At 35.2% G+C, this 14,330-nt stretch overlaps 2 protein-coding genes and 1 pseudogene across 2 annotated transcripts; 2 read left to right on the top strand and 1 right to left on the bottom strand.

Moving 5' to 3' along the window:
- Nucleotides 1-5,931: 5,931 nt before the first annotated feature.
- On the bottom strand, nucleotides 5,932-6,020 carry LOC147495583 (U5 spliceosomal RNA; annotated as a pseudogene).
- A 4,404-nt stretch (nucleotides 6,021-10,424) lies between these two features.
- On the top strand, nucleotides 10,425-10,982 carry LOC147495582 (uncharacterized). The gene has a single exon (XM_086568422.1). The coding sequence runs from the start codon at nucleotides 10,425-10,427 to the stop codon at nucleotides 10,980-10,982; it is 558 nt and encodes a 185-aa protein (XP_086424548.1).
- Nucleotides 10,983-11,429: 447 nt separating this feature from the next.
- LOC147495581 (uncharacterized) lies at nucleotides 11,430-12,044 on the top strand. The gene has a single exon (XM_086568421.1). It carries the CDS (start codon nucleotides 11,430-11,432, stop codon nucleotides 12,042-12,044), a length of 615 nt encoding a protein of 204 aa, XP_086424547.1.
- The last annotated feature ends 2,286 nt before the right edge of the window (nucleotides 12,045-14,330 follow it).

The raw sequence follows: 14,330 nt of genomic DNA, 5'->3' as shown, positions 1-14,330 counted from the left end.
ACCAAAAAAAAACAACAGATCTTTTCATGATTGTAAGAGTGTATGCCTTTCATCATTTTCCATTTATTTTCTTTCTCTCGTTTTTTCGGAATTGACGGGATCATGAATATATATTGCATCCCTAGATGTCTTCTTATCATTGAAAAAAAAAAAATCCCTAGATGTCTTCATGGATATAAATGATGAGAATGGTGATATTATTATTATTTAATAGAGTACTTAATGGGAAGTTCGTTTGGAGAGATGCTTTGTATCATTTAATTGAATAAGAAATACTTTACATAGTGGAAGTGAGAAAATAGTAAAAAGAACACATTTAGATTATTTTTGTGGAGAAATTTTTATTTGATTATATTCTCATCAATTAGCATGGACCCAAACTAACAAAAAAATGGCCAACGAACGGACTTTAATACAGGGCACTTGTGGTTGTTGTGCAATTTTTGCCTAGCTTGTAACAACGACATTCTAATCCAATTCTTAAGTTATTTGAAGTTCCAATTTCTTATGCACTAATTAGAGCTCTGGCAATGGGTTGGATTGGTCTGTATATATGAAAATTCAAAAATGTTCCGTTTTTCAACAATGCAAAACCAGAACCAAAACCAAACTAGATCTAATTGGATATTTGAGTTAGAGAACCAAAACCGAATTGAATTTTTTTTTTAAAGATTCTGGATCCGATCCGTTCCAAACCAATAACCTCAATTTAGACCGGGTGGACCGAGTCTTTTGTAATTGGATCTGTTAAATAAATATTAATTATTATTATTTTTGCTAAATATAAACAAGGTACATAAATCAAAAAGTCATAACACATTAATTAAAGAATATAAAAATTTCATTACTTAATCGTAAACCATTACAAGAGCTTACAACTTGAACTTTATCTATGATTGTCATTAGTTTCTCTTTTGGTAAATAAAATAATATTTTGTTTTGGAATTTTAAAATGTAATAGGAAGAAGAATGTTCAAAATTCAACCGGATTGGGCCCATAACGATACATACTTAATCTAGAACCAATCTAATACAACACCGGTTATGATTTTCAAAACCCATAACCGGTCCAAAATGCTAACTATCTATCCCAAAGCCATTTTTATTGGTTCGAACCGGATTAGATATTGATTTTTACCCGACCCATTGCCAGCCCTAGCACTGATATATGTTGTCAAAATGGCATCATCCTCAAACAACATTTGGCACTATGCTTGCTTAAATATGCCATTTTGCAGATACAATTTACATTTGCAGATACGATTTACATTTGCTTAATTAATATATTATAATCAGAGAGATTCCATACTCACCATGATTTTACTTTGTATGAACTATATTTTTAGTAATTACAACTTTAACGTATGTGTACATTCAAAGCATTACTAGTTTGATAATGTTTTGCACTTTTGTATTGGATTTCAAATTACATTGATTTTACATTTAGTTGATCAATATGTATACACTCATATACTTAAATAATGTTGCACTTATATATATATATATATATATATATATATATATATATATATATATATATATATATATATATATATATATAATCACCTCCTAAAAGGACCTTAAAGAAGTACCAAACTAAGTACCAGATCTAAAATAACTCACAACTTACCTACAAAATGATTTAAAACCTAATTTTTTTTTATAGATATGATCTGCTAACCACAAATAATATCTCTACAAAAATTCAACTTGTTTGACAATTTTTAACATTGGCAAAAGATGATTGCAAAAACTAGACATTTCTAGACCGTTAGATTTTTTTTCAAAAGTTGACAACAATTTTTATCTAAACTAGAGGATATCGAACGAGTTGAATTTTTGTAGAAATATTATTTATGGTTAGTAGATCATATACACAAAAGATTAGGTTTTAAATCATTTTGTAGGTAAAGTTGTGGGTTGTTTTAAATTTGGTACTTATTTAATGTCCTTATTTAAAGTCCTTTTAGGAACCGGGCTTATTGAAATGTTCTAATGTTAGACTTCTTTGAATGAGCTAAATTTTTGTGAGCATGTTCTCCATGGTAGGGAGATCATATATCTACAAAAAATCAACCCTTAATTCAACTTTTAAGTCTATAATTTTGCTTGAATTAATTTACAATGTGGCTATAATGTGCGCATAAGAATGTGCCTCTATCCCTCCCCATATATATGTGTGTGTGTGTGTGTGGTTATTGCAAACTTACAATGAAAAAGGTCAACATTATAAACGTACGTATTCATAGAAACACCACTTTGTAGTCTGTACTCAATTAGTCAAAATTCATTAAGGTGTATCAGATTAAATGTTTTAATGAGTTGGTACATAAATATAACCCTATAAATAAATATATTCATAAATAATCATATAAATACTTGTTTACAGTTGATGCAACAACTAACAAAACACTAATACACTGTCTAATCATTGTCTTCTGAAACTATTATTAAGAAAAAAAAATTGTCTTCTGAAATGAAACTTGAGAAGAAAGAAAGCAACAACTAGAGACGAATAGTCAGTTTGTCCTACATAATGCAATTGTTGCCTATGATGTTTAAACCAGTTTGGTATACTTTTGGTATGATGTCTATTTTGTTGTAAAGTTAAGGTGGCGCCATCCTAGGCTCATGGCAGGGAGTCAGGGATATTGAGTGGTACTGATCAGTGTAGTCAAGGCGTTAAAGCGCACCTAAGGCATAACACTCTTTTTGTGCCTTAGGCACAAGGCGCGAGGCGTGGCACGCACTTGATTAAAGTGAGGCACGTAGTAATAAAAAAAATAGATATATCGAATAAAAAATAAAATAAATATTAAATATGATATGAATTATCACTGATTTGCTTAGCCAAACTTTAAAATTAATTTTATGTGATTGTAAACATTAAACCATTGTATTCATTTAAAAGAAAAATCTTAAACAATAAGTAAATAGCAAAATAAAACTTGTATCTCTTAATACAATATAGCTCAACTTCAATAAATTAAAATAATAAACCAATCAAATTGAGCCAAATGAGTTCTTCATGAAAAGAACACGTGATTCAAATTTTAGAATCTCGTAAAACTTCATTTAATCCATCTTTGTGTCTTCTCTCAATCCATATAACTTAACAAAACTAATCAAAATTAAGCTTAGAGTGTACTCCAAAATGAAACTTACTAAATTTGTACAATTTCTTGTACTATACAACAATTGGATCGAGTATAAATGTGTCACGTATAGCAAACATTGTAAAAAAAAATGAAAAAACTGTAAAAGTTGATAAGGCGCGCGCCTTATGCGCTTTGAGGGACTAATACCCCATCCTATGAGTATTATACACGTGTCCAGCAAAGGTCAGGCCACCAGCCGATCTCCACCAAGCACTCCTCCAGGTCACTTCATGGCACCACGTGCATCCAGATCACCTTGTAGCAACTCGCACTGAAAGCACGGTCTCTTCATAGAGATAGTCCCACTAGTTCGATTACTACAGCGACCTCCAGATGGTCCATACTTGCTCATGCACCAATGGATAGTAACGGATGCCACAGCTGTCACCATTAAGACCGGAGCTCCATATGCGTGCTCCATTACTCCACCACAACTTGCCATCATGGCTCATTAAATGACCTCAAGTCCTGAACTTGACCTGACGCGGGAGAGGAGGAAGCGCGGATATCTTGCCTATATAAAGAGAAGAGGAACTACATCTGACTTGATTCAGTTGAGCAGAAGAACTTCATACATAGACAATTCGCATCTAACTGAACTCAGTCAAATCATATACAATTCACATTCCCCTATCCAATCAAGGCCTGTAAAGATTCACACCAAATCAAGCCTTTACATGCGCCTCGTGTCTCAACAAAATACACAAAAAGGCACAAAAGGCATGCGCCTTATGTTACCTCCCGCGCCTTGGTCAAGGTGAGGCACTAAAGTACGCCTCTCCACTCCATGCGCCTCTTTGCGCCTTGACTACACTGCACCTGATAAACAAGTGGTAGATAACATGCTAAATATTTTTTGAATAGCCAAAGTACTCGTTTACAAGCCCCTCTTTATTTTCTTTTACCATGACAAAACTTTTATTGGGTTAAAACTTTAAAACTATATACATTATGCCATCACATAGTATTAGGTTTTACAAAAAATGTAGTGAATATGGCAAATTAGTCCATTAAATTTGGTGTTTGAGAAATTATCTTAATTAGTCGAAACCGGAATAGAGAGTTTAAATTCTATTAGTTTTGGTCTAAGACGATGCTCGGCGCCTTGAAGATCACCATACCAAAAATCATTTTGCTTTGAAATTCTAGCGCACTAATTGTCTGATTCAGTAAGTTTCATTTGTTGTTTATGTCTGATCAATTTCACATAATTATTTATCCTCTTTTGGCAAGGTCAGAAATTCCGCAATGAACTGATTTTTCAAAATGACAATCTCGTTCTTAACAAAAAAAAAACTTTGTTTCTATACTTCTAACAAGCTTGTGGCATCGTGGGAGCACATCCCTCCAAAGTCCAAACTAGTCATTCCATAAATATTATATATTTTTGTTAATACAAGAAATTGGTCCAGAGGACCAATTCCGGGCCAAATTCACTCTCAAGCACACCATTTTTTTCGAAAGCACTCACAAATCCAATTTTCGGGTGAAAACAACTCTTAAAAACAAATAACCCAGATTTGAAATTAATAACTTATGATTTTACCATTTATGTTGTGTTCGGTATGAACACCTCCTCATGTATAAACAATGTTTGTTCATACTCCAAATAAGTTAACACACATCATACATTATGTTGAGATATATAAACAATAATTGTTCATACCCCAAATATATATGAACATACTCTAATAGGTGTTCTTACTGATCATAGCTCATGTTGAAGTATGAATATATAGTGATTGTTCATACTCCAAATATGTATGAACAATGATTGTTCATACTCCAATAAGTGTTCTTACTGATTATCTATATAACAAATTAGGGAAGGGTTGGGCCCGATCTGACAGTCCAAACACCTTCTCAGAATTTCACCCTGTTTATGACATGGTGGAATCTAAGAGTATTTGGTGGTATGTTTCTTTAGTTAACGCAGACCGGCATATAGTATCGCGATTTTCTCCAAATAAACCAACGCCTTCCCCTTTTTCTTTTCTCCAAACAAACCAACTATCACTCTCATCCCTACCGCCCTCATCACTCCAATTCTGTTTTTTTTTTGTGGAACACTCCAAATTTCTATTCCTAATCCATCTACCTTTTGAATTGATGTTTACTTTACTCTTCATTTAACCCATTTAAATTGGTTTTGGAAAGGTAAGAATTAAAATTTAGTTGGCGTCGGTTAATGCACTGTTTGGTTTGATTTGGTGGTTCAAGTGTTTGATTGTTGTGATGTCTCTTCGAATGGCAGGTGTAACTGGTTCTCTTCCAGTCCAAGCAAAGAATGCGTGTGCGCCTTGACTGAGATTGAAAGCAAAGACTACAAGGATATTCAGCACTACACATCAGCACTACAAGGTCAAACAAAAATTTGGCTACTATATATTATTTTTTAGCTAGACATTTACAAGTTGATTGTATCTAAATACAACAGCATAATGTAAAGTGTTAGTTCCTTTGGATTTTTTGGTATTTTTTAAACTTGGAGTACTTTAATACATGCATTTGTTAAACTTCGTTTGGTTTTTATTAATGGGAAAAGATTTGGAGTTATGTAGTTTGAGTAGGAGAGTAGGGTTTCGATTGTTTTAGGGTGGAATGGACTTGCAAAGTGTTTGAGCAAATGGGGTTGTTGCCATTTTTTTTTAAAGTTGGTTGGGTTCATCATTTTGGCGGATGAAAAGTAACACTTTTGGCAGTTGCATGGTTTATTTACTTTTGGCGAATACTGCTTTGTGCAGTGAACACAGCAGTTGCATGGTTTATTTGCTTTTGTCGTATACTGCTTTGTGCAGTGAACACAAGGTATTCTTTATTAAAAGGCGACAAAATAGTTCCCTCTGTGTTCACTGGGTAGTTGCATGGTTTATTTGCTTTGGTTTTTATAAGTCCCCATTTCAAGAAGACAAAGACGATAGTAAATGTGGGAGTTTATAACCAAAGAATCTAAAATAGCTTGTACTTTTTTTTTAAAAAATTGGTTAGGCATAAACTATGGAGCTACTGCCCACTATATTGTCCCAAAGTAGAAGTTAGTTGTTCTAAAAAGTATAGTTGGTTCTCTGGTTTTTCAAGGTTAGGATTATCAATCGAGAGTGGAAACAGTCATGCTCCTATAACTTCCCTTTTCATAATCGGCAACGACCCCCTTTCTCCTTTCTCTCTACCGATGGACCCTTTTTCTCTTTAATATAATGTCTTATTCCTTATATTACAGTTGTGCATTTTCATTAATATAAAATGTTCTATATTGAGGCAACGTGTATTTGTAGTTTCTATAGTAAATAACATAAGAACGTTTTATGTTGAGGGCGAATGTTCTATGTTGAGGGCTTTAGGCAACGTGTATTTGTAGTTTCTATAGTAAATAACAAAAAGAATAACAGAAAATCACAATGACGTACATTTATTATTCAATGTATTTGTAGTTTCAATCATATATAACCAAATTAATAACAAAAAATCACAACGACATACATTTATTATTTAATTTTTTTTATACTCATGCATTATATGAAAAATCATCCTCATTCTAGCTTTCACATAATGTAATTATAGCTATGTTACGTAGACATGTATCCTTGCTGGACATGTATTCTTTATGTGGCATCTTACTGCATCTTCTAAGGATTGCACTATCAAAAATCAATGTTTCTTATAGCTTCTTATAGCTAATTACCATTCCTTCTCTTTTCTCCGTTTTAAATTTTGAGTGTACAATTTCTATGAAGGATTGAACTTGATGGTGGACAAGGGAAAATGGCCAATGGACCCATTTAAGGATCCTTCAAACAAAAAAAATTAAATATTCGATTCCTGCAACAGATAGGTTGAACCTTCAACCACCTCCTGGCTTCCATGTATTCTTGCTGTTTCTATTACGTTGGTTTGTTAATCCACATGGTACTTATTTCTTACTGGTCTCATGATTTATATGTTTGCTTCTCTATTTATTTTGGGTTATGTATATAGCATCCAAACTGACCAACCCTAGACAAGGGAAAACGCCCAATGGACCCTTCTCTTGATCATTCGAATAGGCCGAAAAACACCTTTATCCCTCTCCAAGATAGACTCAACCTTCAACCACCTCATGGCTTTTAGGTAATTGAATTGTGGTCTTATATAATTTATTATACTTACTGTTGACATTGCACATCAAGTTTGCTTTTATATTTTCTCCTTCTCTAACTTTTTCTTTGTTCTTTATATAGCGGCCAGACCGACCAAACCTACAAAACAGAAAGCGCCCACTGGACCATTCTCTTGATCCTCTTAACAAGAAAAAACGTGTCTCTGTCCCTCCACAAGATAGACTTACCCTTCACCAACCTCATAGTTTTCAGGTACTAATACTCCTACAATGTTTCCCTCTCGTTATCTACCCAATTATCCTCTTTTTCTATTTTCTTATCCTTTACCTATTTGTTATGTCACTTGTATACCTTATCTTCGGGTCTTTCTTTACATATGGGAATTCATTGATACAAATATTGCCATATATTTTATCTTTATTTCATATACCTTATATTCTTTATCTTCGTTTCTTTGCATATAGTAGTTATATAGATTTTACCTTTGGAAATTTGGTTTATGTTATCTCTATTTCAATTTCAATTCCTATTTCGTATCCTCTATGCTCTTATCCAATTACACCAACTTATCTCAATTTGCCCAATTGACTACAATTTGCCCAATCAGGTACAACCATCCCCTTCTCCTATCAAAGATGTTCGCCTAACAAATAGAATTATTGCACAACGTGCTCGAAGGGAAAATGAAAAATTGAATAAGCAGAATGGGCATCAAGCAATGGCCCATCGATTGTCTAGTTTTGTGGTGGATATCCACTCTCCAATTCTAGGAACTCCACCTTAAACTGTCGGGCTTCCACCTCAGCATAGTACAATCACACCTCATACCACATCAACTAAACGACTCAATTCTACATAATCTCTTCGAACATCTCTCTATGTTCTTAATCCTATTAGGTTATTTACACTACCTGAAGAATGTACTCATGTTGATTCAGCACCTGTAAGCAATAGGTGAGTCTCGTATGTCACTTTATTGGTTTTCCTTACTTACAATCTAATTCACATCTCATCCTTATTATCTTTCTATAGCACATGTATTCTTAGCTCTGGTGTTGCGTTACCAAATAATGCAATTCCAACTTTCAAAAATGAGTCATTCGCATCAACGTCGTCTTACCAAAATGCAAGGTATAGCACCACATAGCTCTTTACAACTTTCTCTTCATATTTTCTACTTTTCAGTACCAAACTTTCAATATTTTCTTACCCATATAAGCTCCCTTGCAATGCGTGTAACCTCATTTCGTCTACATCAAGCTTCACTGATGCAATACCACATTTACCAAGTCTGGGTTTTGAGTCAATATCAGCTAACCAAAATTCAAGGTAATTTCTTCACAAAAATGTTTGCAATAATAACAAATTGTTTACACCTCAGTCTAAATCCTTTTAATACTTCATTCTTGCATAGACCACAATCATTCCAGCATACTGCACAACCGTTCTCTGAACGTGCTGATGCCATAAGTGAAGATGACGATGAAGATGCACTCAACTACAATGGGGATGTGCACACGACTCTTAATCCTAACCACCCAGTTGAACAAGAAAGACACTACTTGGGGAAAAAAATGGACTTTCAATGTCCATTTTGTAAGGCACTTCATTGGATGGATGAACGATTATCAAAGTCATTGCTGTCACATCCTCTTTTTGGGAGATGTTGCTTACAAGGAAAGATAAAGCGTCCTCCTTTGTAATCACTGCCTCCTGCCCTTAAAGCTTTATACGATGGGAATAATCGGAAGATAAAGTCATTTCGAAGATATATGCGACAATATAATCAAGCTTTTGCATTTACAAGTCTTGGAGTACAAGAACACTTATTTGCTAGGACGGGTCCAAGGCCTTTCACTATTCACGGTGAACTGCGACATCGCACATGAGCTTTAATTCCTGACGTGGGATATCAAGCTACTTATTCTCAACTTTACATCTATGATCCCAGTGCTGCACTAGCTGTCCGTCAACTTTGTAATCCTAAGCTCAACATGGACGTCTTAAAAATCATTCAAGTTACTATGCTCTAATATAACCGCTTTTCTGATACATATTGCCACGCATATGATGTTCTTAGATCGACTTCTTCTAAGCATGGTGAGGACTTCAATGTACTTGCTTATTTACATTACACTGCTTCAAGAGACAATCGTCGGTACAACTTACCAACAGCAGATGAGGTTGTTGTCATTTTACCAGGTGATGGCAGTGAGCGAGCAAGTATGAGAGACATTGTCATTTATCTTAAAGGAGGGCAAGAATTCATGCAAATTAGTGAGTGTCATCCAACTTACTTACCATTGCATTATGTCCTATTGTTTCTCCATGGGGAGCTTGGATGGACACCTGAATTGTGGCGTTGGGACTCTTCAACTACTACCACCACTAATGATCGCTTAACACAGATGAATTTTTATTCTTACCTACTGTTTGAGCGCCCCACAGAGTACTTAGCTATTTTGTGAGGGAGAAAGTTGTTTTAGGAGTTTGTAGTGGACGGATGGGCATCAACTGAGCAAAACAAAATACGCTACTATAGGCAACAACAAGACAAGTTTTGTGTAGAACTATATCAAGGTATCACTGATATGTTAGCTGATGCTGTCGATCCAAATCAGATTGGAAGGCGAGTCGTACTACCATCATCTTGTATCGGCAGCCCTAGGCATATGTTTGAAAATTTTCAAGACTCCATGGCAATTACACGTTACAACCACCATCCAGACATATTCCTCACAATTACTACAAACCCACAGTGGATGGAAATTCTTGAAGCATTGTTTACAAACCAAACTACTTATGATCGCCCAGAGGTGGTTGCCCGTGCTTTTGAATTGAAACGAAGAGCTTTGATGGAAGTAATCAAGAAGCGTGGTGTCCTTGGTGTGGTTGTTGCTCATGTTTACACCATTGAGTTCGAGAAACGTGGTCTGCCACATATGTATGCACTTATATATCTTCGACATTCAGACAAGATCCGAGTGCCTGCATAAGTGGATCGCATTGTATATGCAGAATTTCTTGATCCTGACACTGAGCCTGAATTATTTCGGTACTAAGATGTATGGTTCATGGCTCATATGGGCTTAAAAATCCAAACTCTCCTTGCATGGTTAATCGTCAATGTAAATATCACTATCCTCGAGCTTTCACAGATTGTACAACTATGGATACAAATGGATATGCTCTCTACCGTCGCCGTGACAATGGGAAATCTTATTTTGTTAGAGAACATACAGTTGATAATAGAAATGTTGTTCTTTACAATCCTTACCTTTCTAAGATGTTTGACTGTCATATTAATGTTAAAGTTTGTGCATGGCTTACTTGTGTGAAATACATTCACAAGTACATATTTAAAGGTAATGACAGGACAACAATTGTGTTGAATGAATTGGATGAGATCAAGCAATATTTGGATGCGAGATATATTGGGCCACCTGAAGCTGCTGTGAGATTGTTAGGAATTTCTTTGCACAAGGAGATTCCAACAGTTGTGAGATTAGCTTTTCATTTCCCTGGAATGCATCGTGTTGTGTATAATGCTAATGAGTCCATGCATGATATACGGGCAAGGGCAGAGAGGCAACGGTCAACTCTTACTGATTTTTTATTGTTGCACTTCAAATACGCGTGCAAGGGGGCTCACATATCAACAAGTGCCAAAACACTACGTTTGGATAAAGCAACACCAAATTTGGAAATTCAGGGAACAGGGGTTTGATATTGGTAGAATGTATTTCACGAGTCCTAATTCTGGTGAAAGGTTTTACTTACGCTTGCTTCTAACCGTCATGAAAGGGCCACAATCCTTTAATGATCTGAAAAAGACTGGTACTGATTTACATCTAACTTTCAAAGAAGCATGTATTGTGCGTGGACTTCTTGAAGATGATAGTGAATGGGTGCAATGTCTGCAAGAGGCCTTAACCATGTAAACTGGCTATCATCTTCATCGACTATTATGTGTTATTCTCGCAGAATGCAATCCTTTATATCCCCAAACATCGTGGCATGATTTTTGGGAGAGTATCTCGATGACCTCTCACACAAACTTCGCACCATCTTCAACATTCCAGAACCTACCGAAGTTGAGGTCCAAGATTATGGTTTATTTCTTTTAAATGAGATTCTCATAGAGTTAGGTAAATTGCTCATTAATTTTCCTCCTATGCCACTATCAACCACCAATTGGAACTCAGTTGTTGGTAACCGAATTATATGGGACCAACGACAATTTCAATATGATCCACAAACTGAAAAAGTACATGGCAACAAAGTTCATTTAAATGTTGAGCAACACTCGGCATATAAAGCAGTCCTGGATTCTGTTTATCGAAATCAAGGGACACTCTTCTTTTTGAATAGGGCAGCAGGGACAGGAAAGACTTTTGTTTATAACACCATTGCTGCTACATGTCAGATTGAGGGACATATTGTTATTATGGTGGCTTCATCTGGAATAGCTTTGTCACTATTGGTTGGCGGTCGGATTGCTCACTCAACCTTTTGCATCTCACTAGACATTCTTGATACCTCGGTTTGTAGGTTCAATAAGAATTCACCGCATGCCCACTTATTAAGGGAAGCTAAACTTCTTATTTGGGATGAGGTCCCAATGCAAAATAAGTTTTATGTTGAGGCAGTTGATCGGACGCTTCGGGATACTTGCAGCAATAATAAGCCTTTCGGTGGAATTACAGTTGTTCTTGGTGGTGACTTTCGCCAATGCCTTCTAGTTATACCCAAAGGGGTGAGAGAACAAATTGTGCATGCTTCTTGTTAGAAAAATGGATTTGAACAAATTCATTAAGATATGAATGAGTAATTTGTCTCCCAAGTTATCCCACATTGAGATGAAATGGGTTTCTCTTGAAACAGTACGTAAAGTGAGCAAAACCTTTCGAAATAGGCACTGGTTCGAAACAGTGCATTATGCTGAAAAGGTGCGACCTTACGAAATGTGCACTGGTTTGAAACAGTACATCATGCCAAAAAGGTGTGACCTTTCGAAATAGACACTGGTTCGAAACAGTGCTTTTATGCCAAAATAGTGTGTCCTTTCGAAACATGTGACTTTTCAAAGAGTTGCTTACTTTTTCCCAAGAGTCACTGTGTTGTTTTGAAGATGCACCACTCACCTATAAATAGTGGATGAAATTGGAGAGAAAGACACACCAGATCACACAGAGTTATGATATTTCTCTTCTCCCCCTGTTCTTAGTCAAATACTATGTTGTGTTCGCTGATTTTATAGAATTGAAGTGCTAGCTTTTTATAAAAGAAAATCCGTTCTATCTTGGGAGACAGTTTCCTATCAACCTCCAAACACCGTGAGGGAGAAAATTTGTCTTAAGGACATAGTGATCATCATTAGGCTCGGATTTAATCATTGATAAATTAAGTTCATTAGTTGAACTAAAATGTTTGTTTGTTTGTTGAACTAAATGTTTGTTCATGATATATTTGTTATATCAATTTGATTTTATTGTTTACTTAACAATAAGTATATTTTTGTAATAAGTTTCCTACAAACTTAAGACATATTTCATTTTATTTTCCTTGAATTAATTTGGTTGAATTAATTTTGGATATACTTATTGTTTAGTACAAATGCACTAATAATTTTGAAACGGATTTCATTTTTGCTTTATTGGTAAAGACGTTAGCGGAAAAGATTGTAATGTGGTTCAAAATTTCTTAGAGGATATTCTAAACTGGGTTAAAACTGCGCCAGCAGTGTGTATACATTGTGACAGGCAATCTGCTATTGGTAAAACACAGAGTAGCATGTATAACGGGAAGTTTCGACACATACGTCGTAGACATAACACCGTTAGACAATTGCTCTCAAATAGAGTTATCTCAATCGACTATGTAAGGTCAAAAGATAACATTGCGGATCCGCTTACAAAAAGTTTAACAAGAGAGCAAGTGGAAATATTATCAAGGGAATGGGCTTAAAGTCTTTGAGATAATCAACCAAGAGTCCTCATAATAGAAAAACCAACCTAGTTGACTGGAGATCCCAAGATCTAGGTTCAAAAGGCCAACTGAATTATGTCTGTGACTTAGTTAGTACTGGAGAGTAATAATATACTTTAACCCATTCCTATATAAGACAGTGCATATCTGCCGCAAGACCCAGAATAAGTCAAGCTTTTAATGATTTACTATATCTTGGAAAGTTATGTTAATCTAAGTGGAGTATTGCATGATATTCTTTATAAAAATCACCTATGTTAGTGCGAAGTGGGGCTGCTTCTATGAGAATTTTAAAGGCAGATGTCTCAAAAGCACTATCTGGAACCAAGAAGTGTTCAAGGCCAAAATGAACACAAACTGTGAGAAGCAACAATATTCGAGAAGGTACTGCGTGAAGATGATTCTCTAGGTTTATACAAACGGCTGACAGTTCAATGACATTAATTGAAGTCTATTGATCGTCCAATTAAATTCGATTGTCTTTCATTAATGCAAGTTCAAGGCCTCCCATGTTACTTGACTTGATGCGGTATCTTTTTATTTGTAAAAGAACAGAAATCCGATGTTTATCACTTAGGTTTTTAAATTTCGCGTCAGGGATATACATGTCTTAAAATCTACCCGGTCTGCTTATAAAAAAAAAAAAAAATGTGGGTTTGAGAGATGATTTTTTATTACTTTTTTTGTCCTAGAGAGTTAATCTACGTTGTTAATAACTAGGGTGTGCCCGTGCCGTATGTCACTATAACCCTGCACCTCTGACCAAATAACCCATCAGTGTGTTGTCTCATCAAAAAGTAAATTGGATGTTGAATGAGATAGCAAACTGGATGCACCCCTCTTCAAATACCTAAATTTTGCCACGTTATATTTTGTTGAAAATGAATAACAATTATTGGATGGGCCCTAAAGGCCCCCCACACCGTTCTGTTTTATTAGATAGATATTGGAGAAAATGGTAAATTAGCTTGTCTGTGTAAAACTATGGTATCTTAATAAACAAAAAGATATCTAATACTAATGAAGCTAATTAACAGTTTATGATCTGTAATTAACCCAAAAATGTTAATAATAAATTCTTAATCTG

This window comes from Coptis chinensis, chromosome 6 (assembly GCF_015680905.1).
Source record: "Coptis chinensis isolate HL-2020 chromosome 6, ASM1568090v1, whole genome shotgun sequence".
In the NCBI taxonomy this organism is placed as follows: domain Eukaryota; kingdom Viridiplantae; phylum Streptophyta; class Magnoliopsida; order Ranunculales; family Ranunculaceae; genus Coptis; species Coptis chinensis.
Note: the sequence above shows the minus strand (reverse complement) of the source record. Positions and strands in the feature narration are given on the sequence as shown.

What these genes read in the sequence shown, in the direction of transcription:
- LOC147495582 (XM_086568422.1), top strand. Translation starts at nt 10,425, where the DNA reads ATGGATACAAATGGATATGCTCTCTACCGTCGCCGTGACAATGGGAAA.
- LOC147495581 (XM_086568421.1), top strand. Translation starts at nt 11,430, where the DNA reads ATGCCACTATCAACCACCAATTGGAACTCAGTTGTTGGTAACCGAATT.